We start from the raw sequence: 18474 nt of genomic DNA on the forward strand, positions 1-18474 counted from the left end.
GCACACAGCAAGTTGACGGTAGTAATTACTAAGCACTCCTGTGTGCGAGGTGCTTACTAATATCCATTTTGTAGATAAAGGCAGAATAGACAGGTTTATCATGCAGATGGCCAGCGACGGAGCCTGGATTTGGTACCAGGTCTGATTTATTCCAAGGCCTCGTGTGACATCTTAGAAGTTTCCAGCCCTGCAGTTCTCCTGAATCCCCAGACTGTTGACTCTGAGGTTTTCTGGATCTCCTAATATTATGGCGGGGAGCTGGTTAAATGAATAGCTTTAGCCCCATCTGACTCAGTGAAATTTATATACAATATTACGTCTCTCTACTCATAATCACCCCCCAAATCCATAATGCCGTAACTTTAATATGAAGGAGAAATAAAAGGAAAATAAACAGCATAATAAGCACCTTCATTTCAATATGTAAATGTTCAGGCACAGCCCCAGGAATCCTAATGAAGATGGCAGTCGCTTGAGACCTCACTAATGCAGTAGCCCCATCGGCAGCCTGACCCAGTCAGGTGGAGTTAGCGAATTAAACGCCATTTGGCCAGGGTTGCAGCTGGTGATGGGATTTTCCAAAGTGGCAAACAACCCTTAGTCTAAACAAAATCCGGTCTTCCCTCGGTTAACATGGTGGCCGCGGTCCTTGAAAATTCAGTATAATTTTTTTTTAATTTTTTTCCTCATTTTTATTTTATTTTCGAGACAGAGAGAGACAGAGCATGAACGGGGGAGGGGCAGAGAGAGAGAGGGAGACACAGAACCAGAAGCAGGCTCCAGGCTCTGAGCCATCAGCCCAGAGCCCGACGCGGGGCTCGAACTCACGGACCATGAGATCGTGACCTGAGCTGAAGTCGGACGCCCAACCGACTGAGCCACCCAGGCGCCCCAGTGTAATTTTTTTTTAAAGTGTGTTTATTTTTGAGAAAGAGAGAGAGAGAGACTGAGCGCAGGCGGGGGAAGGGCAGAGAGGGGGGAGACACAGAATCCCAAGCAGGATCCAGGCTCTGAGCTCTGAGCTGTCAGCACAGAGCCCGACGCGGGGCTCGAACTCACGAACCACGAGATCATGACCTGAGCTGAAGTCAGACGTTCAATCAGTTAAGCCACCCAGGCGCCCCCAAAATTCAGCGTATTTTTTTTTAAATTTTTTTTTCAACGTTTATTTATTTTTGGGACAGAGAGAGACAGAGCATGAACGGGGGAGGGGCAGAGAGAGAGGGAGACACAGAATCGGAAACAGGCTCCAGGCTCCGAGCCATCAGCCCAGAGCCTGACGCGGGGCTCGAACTCACGGACCGTGAGATCGTGACCTGGCTGAAGTCGGACGCTTAACCAACTGCGCCACCCAGGCGCCCCAGCGTATTTTTAAGTTATGGGAAAAAGGACTGTATATGCAAAACAGCTAGATTCTGGCTGTGATTATTTCAAACAGGTTTGTCACCGATGTGAATGTTGGCCGGATGATCAAAATCTTGCAGGACTTGTGTTGGACTGTCCCTGGTTTTGCAGGCGGTGGAGCACGTCTGGCTCTGGCTACCGCCTGCCATGGGTCCCCATTACCCAGTCAACCCATATCATCTCCCAATATCCCAAACACCCCCTAGAGGGCAGTACTCCCCCACAGAGACACATTCTTTCCTGGTCTTTTATAGGGAAGGGCTTTAGAAGTTCAGAGCTCAGGGGGGTCTGGGTGGCTGAGTCAGTTGACCCTCCGACTTCGGCTCAGGTCACGATCTCGCGGTCCGTGAGTTCGAGCCCCGCGTCGGGCTCTGTGCTGACCGCTCAGAGCCTGGAGCCTGCTATGGATTCTGTGTCTCCCTCTCTCCTGCCCCTGCCTTGCTCTCTCTTTCTCAAAAATAAACATTTAAAAAAAAGTTAATAAAAAAAATTTTTTTTAAGAAGTTCAGAGCAGGCTTTACAGGGTCTTTGATGTCGGCAGGGCCCTACGGGTGACTCAGGAAAACCAGGTGGGTCTGGGCGACATCTGAAGAGCTGGTTTCTATCTGCTAGATTCTACGGTGAAAAATAAACTTCCTCCCTGCCATGTGGCTGCTGAACAGGAATTCCGGCCCCAGTTGCCTTAACGTCCATTTTCTTTAAAGGGAATCTGGAAATCTGGAAGAGCATGATGTTTCACGCTTTTGAAACGCAGGCACCGAATTTTCGGTTTCCCCAAATTGGAACAAAAATTATTTTAGTCTTTTTTTGTAGCTGAAAAAAGTTTTTATTGAGGTGTAATTTATATATGCAGAGTTGTGCATATTTAATGCATACATTTTGATGAGTTTGGATGAAACTTGTTAAAACAATTGTTTAATGTTTATTTTTGAGAGAGAGACAGAGACAGAGCGTGAGTGGGGGTTGGGGCAGAGAGCGAGAGGGAGACACAGAATCAGGAGCAGGCTCCAGGCTCTGAGCTGTCAGCACAGAGCCTGACGCGGGGCTCGAACCCACAAGCTGTGAGATCATGACCTGAGCTGAAGTTGGACGCTTAACGACTGAGCCACCCAGGTGCCCCTGAAACATTTTTTAATTACAGGAAAATGGAAAGAATAGTCCAGTGAGCACCTGTGTGCCCTTAACTTGTATTCGCCAGTTGACATTGGGCCACATTCCCTGTATCTGCCACTCTTCTCCATACACGCAAACACACACACTGTTTGTGCTAAACTATGTGCGTGCACATTGTAGATATTAAGTTACTTCACCTCGGGATACTTCAGCCGGCACCTCCTGCAAATAGAGTAAACTCCCGCATGGCGACATTAACAATATCATTAGCTTCCCTGGGAAAATTAACAATATCCCATTATATCGTCCAATGTATTATGTCTCCCGCTTGTCCCCAAGATGTGTTTTATCATCGTTTCTTCCTCCTGCATCCAGGATCCAGTTAAGGATCATATGTTATAGATTGCATTTGCGTGTCATGTCTCTCTGGTCTCTCTGTCTCTCTCTTTTTTTTTTTTTAATTTGAGAGAGAGAGCGTGAGCAGGGGAGAGGGGCAGAGAGAGAGAGAGAGAGAGAGAGAGAGAATCTCAAGCAGGCTCCACGCTCAGCACGGAGCCCGGCACAGGGCTCCATCCCACGACCCTGGTTTCAGGACCTGAGCCGAAATCGAGACTCAAGACGCTCAACCTACTGAGCCACCCAGACGCCCCTCTCTCCTTTTTGTTTTTTTTTTTTTCCAATCAAGTTGCAGTTGATCGACTCTTGTGTGTGCAGCTCTATGCATTTTCACATACATACACCACTGTGTAATTGCCAGCCAGGTCCGTATATGTTATTTGTTCGATTATCACCCAAATGCGATGCCCATCTTTTTATTCTTTCACAACACTGATTTTTTTTTTTTTGACCTGATGCACCACCATTTGGGCTCGTTTGAGGAATCACGGTGAGATTCAGGTGACGTGCTTCTGGAAAGCTGTCACAGCAGCGATGTTGTGCCTTCCCAGTGTACCCCGTCAGGGTGCCCAAGTCATTTTGGCCCAGTATTGGTGATGTTGACCTTGGCCACCTGATTTACACGGCGCCCAGTGACGTTTCCCCTGCGAAGGTGCTTTTTTCCTCTGGTCATTAGTAAGTTCTCTGTGGGCCATACTTGGAGAACCTGTGTGCATCCAAGTTTCTAAAACTCACAGTGGCCAAAGAAGGCACATCTGGAGGGCAGCTATCATGTGATGAGGCCCCCAGGTCACCAGTCGGAAGCCTCTGGCTCAGGATCCCAGAGGGGTCTTAAGCAAACGCCCTTCCGTCATCCTATGGGGGGAGAGGGTTGGGGAGCTACCAGAGGAGGCCCCAGGGAGTTTGGATGAGTGCAGGTGTCTGCGATGGGACCCCAAAAGCGCACCTGTCTCCCTGCAGCTCCGGGATTGTGGAGGGCTTCGGGAGGTGGAGGTGACCGCCTGCCTGGTGTGGAAGGATTGGCCTCACCGAGTCCACCCCCACAGCCTCGTGGGGAAAGACTGCACCGACGGCGTCTGCAGGGTGAGGCTCCGGCCTCATGTCAGCCCCCGGCACAGGTACTTGACCCCCGATCCCTAACCCTGCACCTCAGGCACCAGAGAAATAGAGGGGCTGAAGATTGCCCAGGGAAACCTTAGCAAAAGGGGCCGCTTGGCCAGATTGTCCCCACTGCATTTCCTAGATGGGGAGACTGAGGCCAGGCCTGGGGGTGGTGGAGGGGCTTACCTAGGCCTGGCCCCCCTGCTGCACGCCCATTCACACACATTATATTTATCCCCATTTTGTAGAGGTGGAAACTGAGGCACGGAGAGGTGAAGGAGCCCAGATAGCTGATGGCAAAGCTGGGATTTGACTCCCGACCCCACTTAACTGCGAGGATCATTCCTTCTTTCCCTTTATCATTTACAATAAATAAAAATTAAAAGGTACAAAAAGATTCTACGGTGAAAAATAAACTTCCTCCCAGCTATCAGCGTCCCTTCCTAGAGGCGATTAAAAATATGCTACACGTACTTTTTTTTTTCTCCCCTTACAAGTAGTAGCAGACGTTTGTACCTCCTTTTCATGTTCTAGTACATCTTAGAGATCACTCCTATAAGCATCTAGAGCTGCCCTATCCTTTTTCCTGGCTGCATAGAATTCTGATGTACAGACGTGCGCAATTAATTAAGCAAGTCCCCTAGTAATGGGCACTTAGGGTGGTTCCGGCCTCCTGTGGCCCAATTACTAACTGTGTTGTAATGCATGGCTTTACACATATATCATTTCTTCTCTAGGATCAGTTCCTAGAAATAAAATTGCTCGCTCTAAGTCCACACAGGTGTACTTTCAGTGATGGATACATTTACTGAAGGGCAGAAAAAAAAAAAAAATCACATGGAAGCTCCATGTGAGTAGGGATATTGTCTCTTTTGTTCCCGGTTGTGTCCCCCAGTGCCCAGCACGGTGCCTGGCACCCAGTAGGTGCTCAGGAAATACCTGTAGCATGAATGAATCCTGCCGTGTTGTCCTTGCTGGAGTGCCTTACGCTCCCACCCACCGTGGGTGACAGTGCTCGATTCTTGACAGCTTTCTCGAGAGCTTTATCAAACGTTTTGATCCTTGCTGTGTCGACGAGTTTTTTCTACATTGGCATCACGTCGGTTTTAATTTGTAGTGTTCTTTTTTTTTTTTTAATTTTTTTTCAACGTTTATTTATTTTTGAGACAGAGAGAGACAGAGCATGAACGGGGGAGGGGCAGAGAGAGAGAGGGAGACACAGAATCGGAAGCAGGCTCCAGGCTCTGAGCCATCAGCCCAGAGCCCGACGCGGGGCTCGAACTCACGGACCGCGAGATCGTGACCTGAGCTGAAGTCGGACGCTTAACCGACTGAGCCACCCAGGCGCCCCACTTTTTTTTTTTTTTAATATTTATCTTTGAGAGAGCGCAAGCAGGGGAGGGGCAGAGAGAGGGGGACAGAGGATCTGAAGCGGGCTCTGCGCGGACAGGCTGACAGCAGCGAGCCCGATGTGGGGCTCGAACTCACGAGCTGCGAGATCATGACCCGAGCTGAAGTCGGATGCTCAACCAAGTGAGCCACCCGGGTGCCCCATAATTTGCAGTGTTCCCACTATAAATGGGGTTGGCCAGTGTTTTCATATGGTAAAGACAGGTGCGTTTCCAGGTGCTCTCAAGAATCCCCAATGCTCCTGAGGGGTTTAAACCCTAGGGCCCTCCTGATGCTGGGCACCCTGAGACTCTGAGCCCCGAGGCAGCATCTGCCGGAGTCCTCCTCTGGGTTAGGTCTCTACCTGCCTATTCATGAGTACTTCCCTTCACCCATTCCTTCCCTCTCCCCGTTCAGCTTTAACAATCTGGGCATCCAGTGTGTGAGGAAGAAGGAGATTGAAGCCGCCATTGAGCGGAAGATTCAGCTGGGCATTGACCCCTACAACGGTGAGTCCCCGAAACTAGTCAAATTGTCTTGTCCTCCTGAATGCCTTGCCCTCTCTGCCACCCGGTCCCCTTACCTCACCTTCTCCAGTATCCACTATCTCCCCAGCCCCCAGTCCCTACCCTCTCCACCATATTCCCACCAGAGTCTCCACCCCCCACCCTCAGCCTTCCCGTATCTCTCCTACAGCTGGGTCCCTGAAGAACCATCAAGAGGTGGACATGAATGTCGTGAGGATTTGCTTCCAGGCCTCATATAGGGACCAGCAGGGACAGATGCGCCGGATGGACCCTGTGCTCTCTGAGCCCGTCTATGACAAGAGTGAGTCTGGGGTGTGCGTATTAGGATTGTTGTTGGCCACAGATACTGGAAAGCCCCACATTCGATGGCTTGAACAAACAAGCCAAGGGTGTTCTTTATTTTTATTCGTCTCGTTATTAAGTCTGTTGGTGCTGATTCGGCTGCTTGGCAACATTAGGGCCCTGGCTCAGCTCTGTGATGCCCTTGGTCATGAGCTGGCTGCCACGCCTCCAGATATCATGTCTGCGTTCAAGGCACGATGGGCAGGGTCACCCTGTATGGTGTGCAGGCTGTACACTGCCCAATTGCAGTGGTCAGCGTTTATTAGGTAGCCTATGGAAACGAGGGCTCTCGGTATTGTAGAATGCACAACCTGAACCACTGTACTAGGCCGTTCTAGGAAAGAGGCAGCACGAGTAATAATACTTTTTTCTTTCATACAGAAAACAGTAGATTCCCCAGAATCCCCCTGGTAGACTTCTGTTTATGTATCATTGGCCGTGATTCGGTCTCATCGCTGCCCCTGGTTGCAAGGGAGTCTGGGAAAGCGAGTATTTAGGTTTTCCACCGTCTCCAGAGGGATATAGGTATGGAAGAGGAGAATGGGAATGGCCGTTAGGTTTTAGCTGCCAAAACGAGGAGGGATTTTTTTTTCCTTTAAGTTTATTTATTTTGAGACAGAGAGAGGGAGGGGCAGAGAGAGAATCCCGAACAGGCTCCATGCCGTCAGTGCAAAGCCCGGTTCGGGACTCGATTTCACAAACCGTGAGTTCGCAACCTGAGCCCAAAACCAAGAGTCGGCCGCGTAAGTGACTGATCCACCCGGGTGCCCCCAAATGGGAGGGAAATTGATTCGGTCAAGGCTTTTGTGGGTGCAAGTGATAGAATTCCAACTCAAGGGGGCTGAAGAATCTGCTTGTTCCATTAATTAACAAGGTCCAGCACCTAAAGTGCTTCAGGTCTGGCTGAATCCAGGTGCTCAGCAGTACCATTAGGGATCTCTTTCCAACTCTAAGTTCTACTTCCTCCAATTTAGAGTCATTTTTGGCAGGGTCCTCCCACGGTGGGAGCAAAATGACTGGATGCAGCCCTAGCCTTGTATCCTACCAGCTTGGAACCGCTCCCCTGTGCCCAAAGAGAGCTTCTCTTACCCAAGGTTTTTGGTTGGATTCTCGGGGCTTGCTCTCATTGGCCTGGCTTTGGTCATGTGTTCCTCTCTGACCAATCAGCTGTGGCCCGAGGGAGGCGGTGCTTTCATTGGCCAGGTTTGGGGCATGTGATCACTGCTGAGCTAGGGAGTGGCTTCAGCCCCCCAAGACAGCTGCACGCTGGACTGAGATGGGGGTGGGGGCTGTTATCTTCAAGAAAAATTGAGGGGCTGTTAACAGAAAGAGGGCCAGGACTGCTGCTAGACAGGCAAGACGAGGGTGTCCACTACAGATTTCAGACCATGAATCATCCTCTCACAATGGTCTCTGACCCCTGACCTGGCCGACTCTCCTCTGAGGTCTGACAGCCTCCCTTTCGGCTGGACACTCGCTGGGCCTCAGCCTGGAGGACTCGCGACTCTCCATCGACCCTTCTGTCTGAGCATCTTCTTCTTCTCCCTGGACCACGGGTTCCAGGAGGATCAGGCCAGCTGGCTTCTCCGTTTCCATCTTGGCCTGGCCCGGGGTGGGCACCCACGGGGTACCTGCTAAGGGTTCGATGGCCGAATCCTCATCTTTGCTTCCATCCCTCTTCCCCTCGCTCTGTCCCAGAGTCCACAAACACGTCAGAGCTGCGGATCTGCCGAATTAACAAGGAGAGCGGGCCGTGCACGGGGGGCGAGGAGCTCTATCTGCTGTGCGACAAGGTGCAGAAAGGTGAGGGACCTGGGACAGCGCCCCGGGGCGGCGTGGGGTCTGCTGGCTTTGCTGGGGTAGCCAGGGAGCTGGGAGGGTGATTGGGTGAGGAGGAGCTGGCCGACTGGGGCGGCGGAGTCGAAGGATCCAGAACTCTGGTTGTGGAGTCCGAGTGAAACAGCTGACTGGTCCGTTCGCTCATGGAGCTGCTTACTCGCTCATTCATGCGCAAAGATGGAGAGCCTTATGTGCTGGCTCAGGCCAGGCAGTGCCAGCCCCCAGGAGCTGCGGTGGGGACGGGGGGGACTCTGGTATTAACATCCTGGAGTTGCATAAATAAATGCTTTATGACGGCTGTGCTAGGGCTACAGGAGGAGGAAAATGGAGAGGGGGAGAAATATCTCCCCCACTTCATTCGTGTCTGTTCAAGTGTCCCTTTTTCAAAGAGAGGGTTTCATAAAAAACAGGTGCCCGCCGCATTGCCTGGCTGGGGAGAGCTTTCCCTCTTACCATATATGTCTTTTCTGTATCCTTTGCGTTTTCTGTCATGTGACTCTATTATACATCGCATCACCCCCAACAGTAATAAAGAGCTAACGTTGGGGCGCCTGGGTGGCTCAGTCGGTTGAGCGTGCGACTTCAGCTCAGGTCATGATCTTGCAGTCTGTGAGTTCGAGCCCCGTGTCAGGCTCTGGGCTGATGGCTCAGAGCCTGGAGCCTGTTTCCGATTCTGTGTCTCCCTCTCTCTCTGCCCCTCCCCCGTTCATGCTCTGTCTCTCTCTGTCTCAAAAATAAATAAACGTTTAAAAAAAATTAAAAAAAAAAAGAGCTAACGTTTATCTTGCCCTTTCTATATGCCAAGCTCTCTTACAAGCACTTTGGTTTTTGTTTTAGATTTTTCTTTTTAATGTTTATTTATTTTTGAGAGGAAGACAGAGGGCAAGCCGGGGAGGTGCAGAGAAAGGGAGGAGACACAGAATCTGAAGCAGGCTCCAGGCTCGGAGCTGTCAGCACAGAGCCCAACGTGGGGCTCGAACCCACGAACTTATGAGATCATAACCTGAGCTGAAGTCGGATGTTTAACTGACTGAGCCACCCAGGCACCCGTCTTACAAGCATTTTGTATGCATCACTCATTAGATCATCTAATTGCCTAACAGTTCTAGGAGGTAGATCCAATCATTATCTCTCTTTTATAGACAGGAAACTAAGGCACAGAAAGGTTAAGTAACTTGCACAAGGTCACACAGCTAGGCGGGTAGAGACCGGATTTGAATGCAGGTGGTCTGTGCTCCTAATCATTGTTCTGGGAGGAAGCAGAAAAAAGATAGAGAAAGAGAGTTGAAAAAAAATTCAGGAAGATGGTGAAAAAGTAGTGTTTGGAGAAAAACAATTCTGAGAAAGGAGATAGGGAAGAATGGCTGGAAGGCTTGTGGGCACAATTTTACTCAGTGGGGTCAGGGAAGACCACTCTTAGGGTATGTTATGGGAGCCATGAGGGATCTGTGTGACTCTCTGGGGAAGAGCGATTCAGCAGAGGAAACAGCAAGTGCAAAGGCCCTGGGGTGGTAGCAGGTCCCAGTGTTGGAGGAACAGCAAGGCCATTGGGGCAGGTGGGGAGCAGAGTGGGAGAGCCTGTCACAGCTTCAGGGATCCTTCTCAATCCTTTCTCAGGCTGTGTGATTACATAGTTAACATCTGTCTCCCCCATTGGGGTGTATAGGGTAGGACCTAGGGCTGTCTTGGTGAGCAGCTGTGTCCCCAGAACTACCCAGTCCAGGGTCAAGCACACATGACGTTCTCAGGAAAAAAAAATTTTTGTACTTTTTTTTGTTTTTTTGCCACAAGTTTCACTCTTTAAAATTAAAAATTGTTTCAATGTTTATTTATTTTCGAGAGAGAGTACGCATGCAGGTGAGGGAGGGGCAGGGAGAGAGGGGACAGAGGATCTCAAGCCGGCTCCATGCTGATAGCGGGGAGCCTAATGTGGGACTTGAACTCACGAACCACGAGATCATGACCTGGGCCGAAGTCAGACACTCAACCAACTGGTCCACCCGGCTGCCCCTTACTCTTTAAAAAAATTTTTTTAAACAGTTTAAAAATTTTTTTTTTTAACGTTTATTTTATTTTTTTTTAAAAATTTTTTTTTTTCAACGTTTATTTACTTTTGGGACAGAGAGAGACAGAGCATGAATGGGGGAGGGGCAGAGAGAGAGGGAGACACAGAATCGGAAACAGGCTCCAGGCTCCGAGCCATCAGCCCAGAGCCCGACGCGGGGCTCGAACTCACGGACCGCGAGATCGTGACCTGGCTGAAGTCGGACGCCTAACCGACTGCGCCACCCAGGCGCCCCTTAACGTTTATTTTTGAGACAGAGAGAGACAGAGCATGAACGGGGGAGGGTCAGAGAGAGGGAGACACAGAATCCGAAACGGGCTCCAGGCTCTGAGCCGTCAGCACAGAGCCCGACGCGGGGCTCGAACTCACGGACCGCGAGATCGTGACCTGAGCCGAAGTCGGCTGCCTAACCGACTGAGCCACCCAGGCGCCTCTAAACTGTTTTAAAATATACAATTCAGTGGCACTTAATACAGTTATCATGGGGTGCCACCACCACTATCGAGTTCCAGAACATTTTCGTGGTCTATTATAGTATATAAGCAGTCACTCTGTATTCTTCCCTCCCCTAACCCCTGGCCACCACTAATCAGTTTCTGTTGGTAGATTTCTCTCTTCTGGACATTTCACATAAATGGAATCATAGGATACATGGCCTTTCATGTCTGGCTTCTTTCGCTTAATGTTTGCAGGATTCGTCTATGTGGTAGTATGGTGCTTCATTCCTTTTTACGACTGAATACACAACTGCACAGATATATAATTTGTTTATTCATTTATAAGTTGGTGGATATTTGGGTTGGCTATTCTTGTTTTTTAATTTAAAAATTTTTTATTTTGTAAACACTTGAGTTTTTGGGTTGTTGTTGTTGTTGTTGTTGTTTTTGTAAACCTAGATGTCTTACTTTTCTGTCTTTTCTTTTTTCTTTTTTTTTTTTAGAGAGAGGGAGCGTGAGAGCATATGCATAAGTGGGGGAGGGGCACAGGGGGAAAGAATTCCAGGCAGGCTCCATGCTGGTTGTGGAGCCCTGATGCAGGTCTTGATCCCACAACCCGGGGATGATGACCTGAGCTGAAATCAAAAGTTGGATGCTCAACCGACTGAGCCAACCAGGAGCCCCTGTTTTTTTTTTTTTTTTTAACTTAAAAAAAATTTTTTTTAATGTTTATTTATTTTTGAGACAGGGAGAGACAGCATGAACGGGGGAGGGTCAGAGAGAGAGGGACACACAGAATCTGAAACAGGCTCCAGGCTCTGAGCTGTCAGCACAGAGCCCGACGCGGGGCTCGAACTCACGGACAGTGAGATCATGACCTGAGCCGAAGTCGGACGCTTAACCGACTGAGCCACCCAGGCTCCCCTATTTTGCACTTTTTAAAAAAATTTTTTTTTCAACGTTTATTTATTTTTGGGACAGAGAGAGACAGAGCATGAACGGGCAAGGGGCAGAGAGAGAGGGAGACACAGAATCAGAAACAGGCTCCAGGCTCTGAGCCATCAGCCCAGAGCCCGATGCGGGGCTCGAACTCACGGACCGCGAGATCGCGACCTGGCTGAAGTCGGACGCTTAACCGACTGCGCCACCCAGGCGCCCCTATTTTGCACTTTTTTATTTTTTTTTATTTATTTATTTTTTTTATTTTTTTTTAAAAATTTTTTTTTTTTTTTAACGTTTATTTATTTTTGAGACAGACAGAGACAGAGCATGAACGGGGGAGGGGCAGAGAGAGAGGGAGACACAGAACTGGAAGCAGGCTCCAGGCTCTGAGCCATCAGCCCAGAGCCTGACGCGGGGCTCGAACTCACGGACCGTGAGATCGTGACCTGAGCTGAAGTCGGAGGCTTCACCGACTGAGCCACCCAGGCTCCCCTATTTTGCACTTTTTTAAAGAGAGAGAGAGAGAGAAAGCATGAGCAGGGGAGGGGAGGAGAGAGAGAATCCCAAGCGGGCTCTGCAATGCAGAGTCTGGTGTAGGGCTCGATTCCACCACCCTGAGTAGAAATCAAGAGTCAGACACTTAACTGACTGAGCCACCCAGGTTCCTCCCACCTTTTGGTTATTACAAGTGTCACTATGACCAATCGAACATTTATGTATAAGTTTTTGTGCCCAGGAATGGTAGGTTCTTGATTTTTTTTTTAACGTTTATGTATTATTGAGAGACAGAGAGAGACAGCATGAGCATAGGAGGGGCAGAGAGAGGAGGAGACACAGAATCTGAAGCAAGCTCCAGGCTCTGAGCTGTTAGCACAGAGCCTGATGCGGCTCGAACTCCCAAACCTGATCATGACCTGAGCCGAAGTCGGACGCTCAACTGGCTGAGCCCCCCAGGTGCCCCCCCCCAGGAATGGGAGGTTCTTATAGAATTTTGAGTGAATGAGCAAATGGTGATTGGGTGGCTCTCTGTGCTGGGCCCTTGTGCTAGGCAGTGTTGGGACATAGCAGTGACAGAGACAGCCCTGGGCTCTGCTCTCGCACGGCTCCCAGTTCAGTGGGGGGGGGGATCAGGAAATAAAGACAAATTCCAAAGGTGAGTTATGCTAAGACGGAAGAAGACAAAGCACCAAGACTGAACAACAAGAAGACCAGACATGGTCTGGGCACCATGGAAGGCTTCCCAGAGGAGGTGATATTTGAGCCAAGATCTGAGGAATGCCAAGGAGATTGTTAGGGGCCTGGGATTGGGGTCCAAGAGCAGGGAAACTGTTCTAGGTGTGTGCAACTAACTAGAGGCAGATGTGAGTCCTGATCCATCGTTCACTCACTGGCCAGTCTTGGGTTGGTGACTTCACCACCCTGAGTCTCCATTTCCTCATCCCTAAAATGAGCTGGTGTTGGGATGTTACGGGATCTCAACTACCCAAGAACTACACTACAAAGAGTTAACGTTAATGAGAATTTCTGAGTGCCAGGCCTGAAGCTAGTACATTGTATAATGCTAATAAAAGTAATCATACTCGGGGCCCCTGGGGGGCTCAGTCGGTCACGCGTCCGACTCCGGCTCAGGTCATGATCTCGAGTTTCATGAGTTGGGGCTCTGTGCTGACAGCTCAGAGGCTGGAGCCTGCTTCGGATTGTGTCTCCCTCTCTCTCTGCCCCCTCCCTGCTCGTGCTCTCTCTCTCTCTCTCTCCCTCTCTCAAAAATAAATAAACATTAAAAAAAAATTAAAGTGGCTGTGTAGGAGAGTTGGCACAGTAGATCTGAGACTATTATCCTTTGAAAGGCCTACTTCAAGGGCTGACCCTTGGCTGGCTTTTGGAATCCTGGGTGTCGAGAGGGCTCCCACCATTCCCTGACTGATGGGAGTGGCTCACTGTGTTTAAACTGTTTGCATGGACGATGTGGTTTGTGCTGAACACCTGCTTTGCTTCTGGGAGTCTGGAATTCTGGTATGTGCCAGGCAGACAGTGCCTATGGAACCAACCCCCAATAAAAACCCCCGGGGTGCCAGGGTCTCCAGCGAGCTTCCCTGAGAGACCGCATTTCACACGTGTTGTCACAGTTTGTTACGGGGGGGGGGGGTACTCAGCATGTTCTCTGTGACTCCACTGGGAGAGGACTCTTGGAAGCTTGTGACTGGTTTCCTCTGGACTTTACTCCAGGCAAAATCTTTTCCCTTTACTGAGGACGCTCATTACCTTCTTGCTGTAATAAATCTCAGCCGTGACTTTGAGTATATGCTGAGTCCTGTGGGTCCCCTTAGTGAATCACTGAATCTGACAATGGTCTGGGGCACTTCTGACACCGTGGGGATATTAATTCTACCTGCCGCTCAGGTTGCTGAAAGGATTAAATGAGATAATATACATGAAAAATATTTAAGATACTTACTGACTAGCACACGAGTAGGTGTTCAACAGGTTAGCTGCCACGATGATTAGTTTTATTCTTAAGACTATCAATATCGGGGGCACCTGGCTGGTTCGGTTGGTAGAGCGTGTGACTCTCGATCTTGGGGTCGTAAGTTCAAGCCCCACATGGGGCGTGGAACTCATTTAAAAAAAAAAATCAGCTGGAATTGCAAAAACTTAAAAAAATACTTGAAAAACATCAACATTGATTTGGGGGGAGGCTGAACGTGTTGGGGGCCCAGTGGGCCAGTGTCCTGGCTCAGCTGATGTCCCCACTTTCCCGCCAGAGGATATATCGGTGGTGTTCAGCAGGGCCTCCTGGGAAGGCCGGGCAGACTTCTCCCAGGCCGATGTGCACCGCCAGATCGCCATTGTGTTCAAGACACCGCCCTATGAGGACCTGGAAATCGTTGAGCCTGTGACCGTGAACGTCTTCCTGCAGCGGCTCACCGACGGGGTCTGCAGTGAGCCTCTGCCCTTCACGTACCTGCCTCGGGACCATGGTAACCACAGAAATCCAGGGTGACCCACTGCCCAGAGACCAGGTCTTTGGCCTAGAGGGGCCAGGGGAAGAGGCAGAAGTAAAATGCAGGTTCATGACTGCACAGACTGGGGTCCACTACTTAACTGGTTTTGTGAACTTGGCCTCTCTCAACCTCAGCCTCCTATGTAAAATGGAAATAATGCTACCTGTCTGATGGCATTTGGGGAGTATTTATTTGTCCCCTCAGCACGTTGGCTCATGCCTGGCCCTGTACTGGCTGGTGCTGGGGACACAGCAGTGAGCAAGATAGCCTCAGCTTTGCCCTTGTAAGTGTCATAGTCCTTTAGTGGGGACGGAATTGCTTGGGGGACTCAGGTCACTCCGAGGGGGCATCTGACCCAAGCTTGGGGATCAGGGAAGACTTCCTGGAGAAAGGGATGGCTGAGGACGTGAGGATGTCTAAGCAATTCTTGAGGGAAGCGGTGGGAGGTGGGAAATAGTGTCAAGCAGCTGGAGTCGCAAGTGCAAAGGTCCTGAGGCAGGATTGTGCCTGGCATGTTCCAGGAACGACAAAGAGGCCAGTGTGGCTAGAAGTGGATTTGGGTTTTTCATTCTGATTAAGATGTGGACATCTATTTGCATTAGTTGGCCAAAAACCAGAGCAAGTCAAGGACTTCCTAAACGGTCTCTGTAATTAACACTTAATTATAATTATTGATGGATTCCCTTGCCCCTGGTGTCTCCTGAACAGACAGCTACGGAGTGGACAAGAAGCGGAAACGGGGGATGCCGGACGTCCTTGGGGAGCTGAACAGCTCCGGTGTGTCCCTTATGCCCCTTTCCACACCCATCTCCAGGTTCCTGGGAGGGGATGGCTAAGTCCTAGGCTGGGGAGGCGGGGCTGTGAGGGTCCAGGGCTCCTCATCTCCACCTTCCCTTAGACCCCCATGGCATCGAGAGCAAACGGCGGAGGAAAAAGCCGGCCTTCCTGGATCACTTCCTGCCCAACCACGGCTCAGGTGGGTCACGGCACGGGTGGGTCCCTGCCCTCTGAAGCAGGGTGAGGGTGCTTCTGGCCTCTTCAGCGCCCCCCCCCGCCCCCCCACCTCGCACAAGGCCAGTAACTCACCACTTAGGCAGCAGCCTGAAGTAGAAAGAATAAGATTTCTGGACAAAGTCTGGAGGCTCTGATCTCAGCTGGGCCATTGACTCGCTGGGTGACCATGGCCAAGTTGGTCAGAGCTTCAGGGCCTCCTCTGAAGCGTTTCACCATAGGCGTACCTCATGGGCCTTTTAGATTTTAATGTACTTTTTAACGTTTATTTATTGATGTTGGGAGAGTGAGAGCGAGTGGGGGAGAGGCGGAAAGAGAGAGAGACTCCCAAGCAGGTTCCACGCTCAGCGCACGGCCCGACAGAGAGGCAGACGGGGGGGTCTTACCGAGGTCACCCACCTGGTCTGTGATGGGGCGGGGAGCTGTACGTGGCCATCTGTGTAGGTTGGTGGTGAAGCGCTGTGTGAAGGAGGTAGCCGGGAGTGGATGGCAGGCAGGTGGGGGTGGGTGTCAGGGCCAGCCAACTCTCACTGAGAGCCTCTCTAACCCAGCCACCCTCTGGCCTGTTCGACCCCTGCCTTCATCTAAACTCACACGCCAGCTTCCACTTCCCATGAACCGCAGCCCCATCTGGCTGCCATCAGAAGCCTCCCCACCCACTGACCAGCTGGAAGAACGCCGCCCACCCCTCCCCCCCACCCCCCCCCAGTACCCCAGCCACCCAGCTCCCAGCCAGAGTCAGCTGAACCTGGACCCAGCCAGCCCCACCCTGGAGGTTTCAAGTGTCACCTGTTATTCCCTCTACCCACTGCCCCTGGTAACCAGTGCCTCCAGAGCTCCGCCCATAGCAACCACCAATCCCAGCCTCTCCTCATTAGCCACCTGCCATTCATCTGCCTCCTCCATCACCCCAGTTTCCTAGTGCCTAAAGTCCCCCTCTCTCATCCTTGGGGCAGAGCTGCTCTGGCATGATAGTATAATGGTTAGGAGCATGGCCTCATGGGATCAGACGGAGTTTGAATTCTGAGGCCCGAATTTAGCCACGGTGAGACTTCCGTGTGACTCCTTGGGACCTCATCTGTCAGACGGAAACTCTACCTCTTAAGGTCCCTTTTAGAATTTAGTGAGGTCATGTCCCACAGCACAGTGGCTGGCACAGAGTTCATGCTCAGATCTTAGGAACTTGCCAGAAATCGGGAATGCCACCTGCATTTGTTATGATCATGTTTAGCTGCGTTCACAGCAAACCCCAAATTAACAGGGGCTTTGACAAGGTAGAACTTTATGTCTTCTCTCAGATAATCAGCGATAGACAGTCCTGGGATGGTTTGGAGGCTGTATGATCATCAGAGACCCAAGCAAGCTCCAGCCATTTTCACCTCACAGTTTCTATCTCATGGTCCAAGGTGGCTGCCCCAGCTCCAGCCATCATGCCCACATTCCAGCGAGGAAAACTTAGTCACATAACCACATTAAGCTGTAAGCGAGGCTGGGAAATAGAGTCCCAGTAGTCCTGGGTCTCTTTCTGAGATAAGCGTAATATACCTTTGCTGGTGAGGTTTGTCTTGTTGCAAAGAGAGACTCTCCTATGATGACACATAATTTTACCTTCCAATTTGGGGACTGGTGACTCCTCATTTGGGTCTCCCATGTGCGGGGATTTCTTTTCGGGTTGTGTCTATAATGGGGGAGGGGCGCAGAGGGGCTTTAGAGACTCTTTGGCTTTCTTATTTTTTGGAAAAACTCCCTAGCACTGCAGGAGCATTGTTTGAACCCTGGGTCCACAACTCGCCAGCTATGTGTGAGTGAATTAGGTTGCCTCAGTTTGCTTATTGAGAATGGTGATAGTCCCTACTCCAAGGGTCTCCTTGGGATTAACAGAGGCCACAGTAATAACGCATTTAGCACTATCGGGGCATTCGAGATAGAACGGGGCCAGAAGTTGACCCTGAAGCCTGCCCTGCTTCCTTCGGTCTTTTCATCCCTGCAGGCCCGTTCCTCCCGCCGTCAGCCCTGCTGCCGGATACAGACTTCTTCCCTGGCCCCGTGTCCCTACCCGGCCTGGAGCCCCCAGGGGGGCCGGACCTCCTGGACGACAGCTTTGCCTACGATGACGCCACAGCCCCCACACTCTTCACCATGCTGGACATGTTGCCCCCGGCGCCGCCACTCGCCAGCGCTGTCACGGGCAACGGGGCTGCAGGGCCCACTGTTGGAGAGCCTTCCGGCCCCGAGCCAATGACACTGGACTCATACCAGGCCCCAGGCCCCGGGGACGGGGGCACTGCCAGCCTTGTGGGCAGCAACATGTTCCCCAACCAGTACCGCGAGGTCGGATTTGGGGGAGGGCTCCTGTCCCCGGGGCCCGAGGCCACGTAGCCCCGAGGTGCTGGAGGAGAGAGGCGCTGGGCGGGAGGGAAGTAGATAGAAGGAGCCCTGAAAACCCAACCAGGATGTCCAGCACCTCCATCCCCTTGGGCCACCCTTGGTCAGTCTTCCGACCTCCTCATCCTTCTGAATGGGACATGTTCAGCGCTGGTCAGAAGCTCCGTAGCACCGGTTTCCCCTGAGCCCATTTTACAAATGAGAAAACCGAGTCCGGAGAGGAAAAGGGGCTTGGCTCCCACGCACCAGCTTGTAAAGCTGCCTCAACCCCCACAAGAGGGGGGCGCCTTCTCCAGGCGGATTCTGGAGTGTACATATGGGAGAAGGGGGCAGATCCTCAGCTCTCCTTCCCCAAGCCTGAAGGTGGGGGATACAGGTTGTTTGTTTTGAGTCTTCCCAATAAAGATGAGTTTTTGAGCCTCGGGAGTCTGGTCTCTCCTCCGCTTGGGAAACACCCCGGGCCCTCACGCACGAACCCTCCGGGAAGTCCTTGGCTCCGCCTCTCACGCCTCCGTCCTCCA

The 18474-nt window shown here is 51.1% G+C and overlaps 1 protein-coding gene across 2 annotated transcripts in view; it reads left to right on the forward strand.

The window, feature by feature from the left end:
* Nucleotides 1-18372, forward strand: part of RELB (RELB proto-oncogene, NF-kB subunit) — a 31561-nt gene extending 13189 nt beyond the window's left edge. For both annotated transcript variants that reach the window (XM_086690087.1, XM_086690088.1), the window contains 8 exons: nucleotides 3874-4031; nucleotides 5821-5912; nucleotides 6100-6231; nucleotides 7971-8075; nucleotides 14318-14533; nucleotides 15266-15334; nucleotides 15456-15533; nucleotides 17559-18372. In XM_086690087.1, the coding sequence (XP_086546213.1) occupies nucleotides 3874-4031; nucleotides 5821-5912; nucleotides 6100-6231; nucleotides 7971-8075; nucleotides 14318-14533; nucleotides 15266-15334; nucleotides 15456-15533; nucleotides 17559-17947 (1239 nt within the window). In that variant the 3' untranslated portion in view covers nucleotides 17948-18372. The remainder of the gene's footprint in view (nucleotides 1-3873; nucleotides 4032-5820; nucleotides 5913-6099; nucleotides 6232-7970; nucleotides 8076-14317; nucleotides 14534-15265; nucleotides 15335-15455; nucleotides 15534-17558) is intronic.
* The last annotated feature ends 102 nt before the right edge of the window (nucleotides 18373-18474 follow it).

This window comes from Puma concolor, chromosome E2 (assembly GCF_028749965.1).
Source record: "Puma concolor isolate L17-30 chromosome E2, mPumCon1.1.hap2, whole genome shotgun sequence".
NCBI lineage: Eukaryota > Metazoa > Chordata > Mammalia > Carnivora > Felidae > Puma > Puma concolor.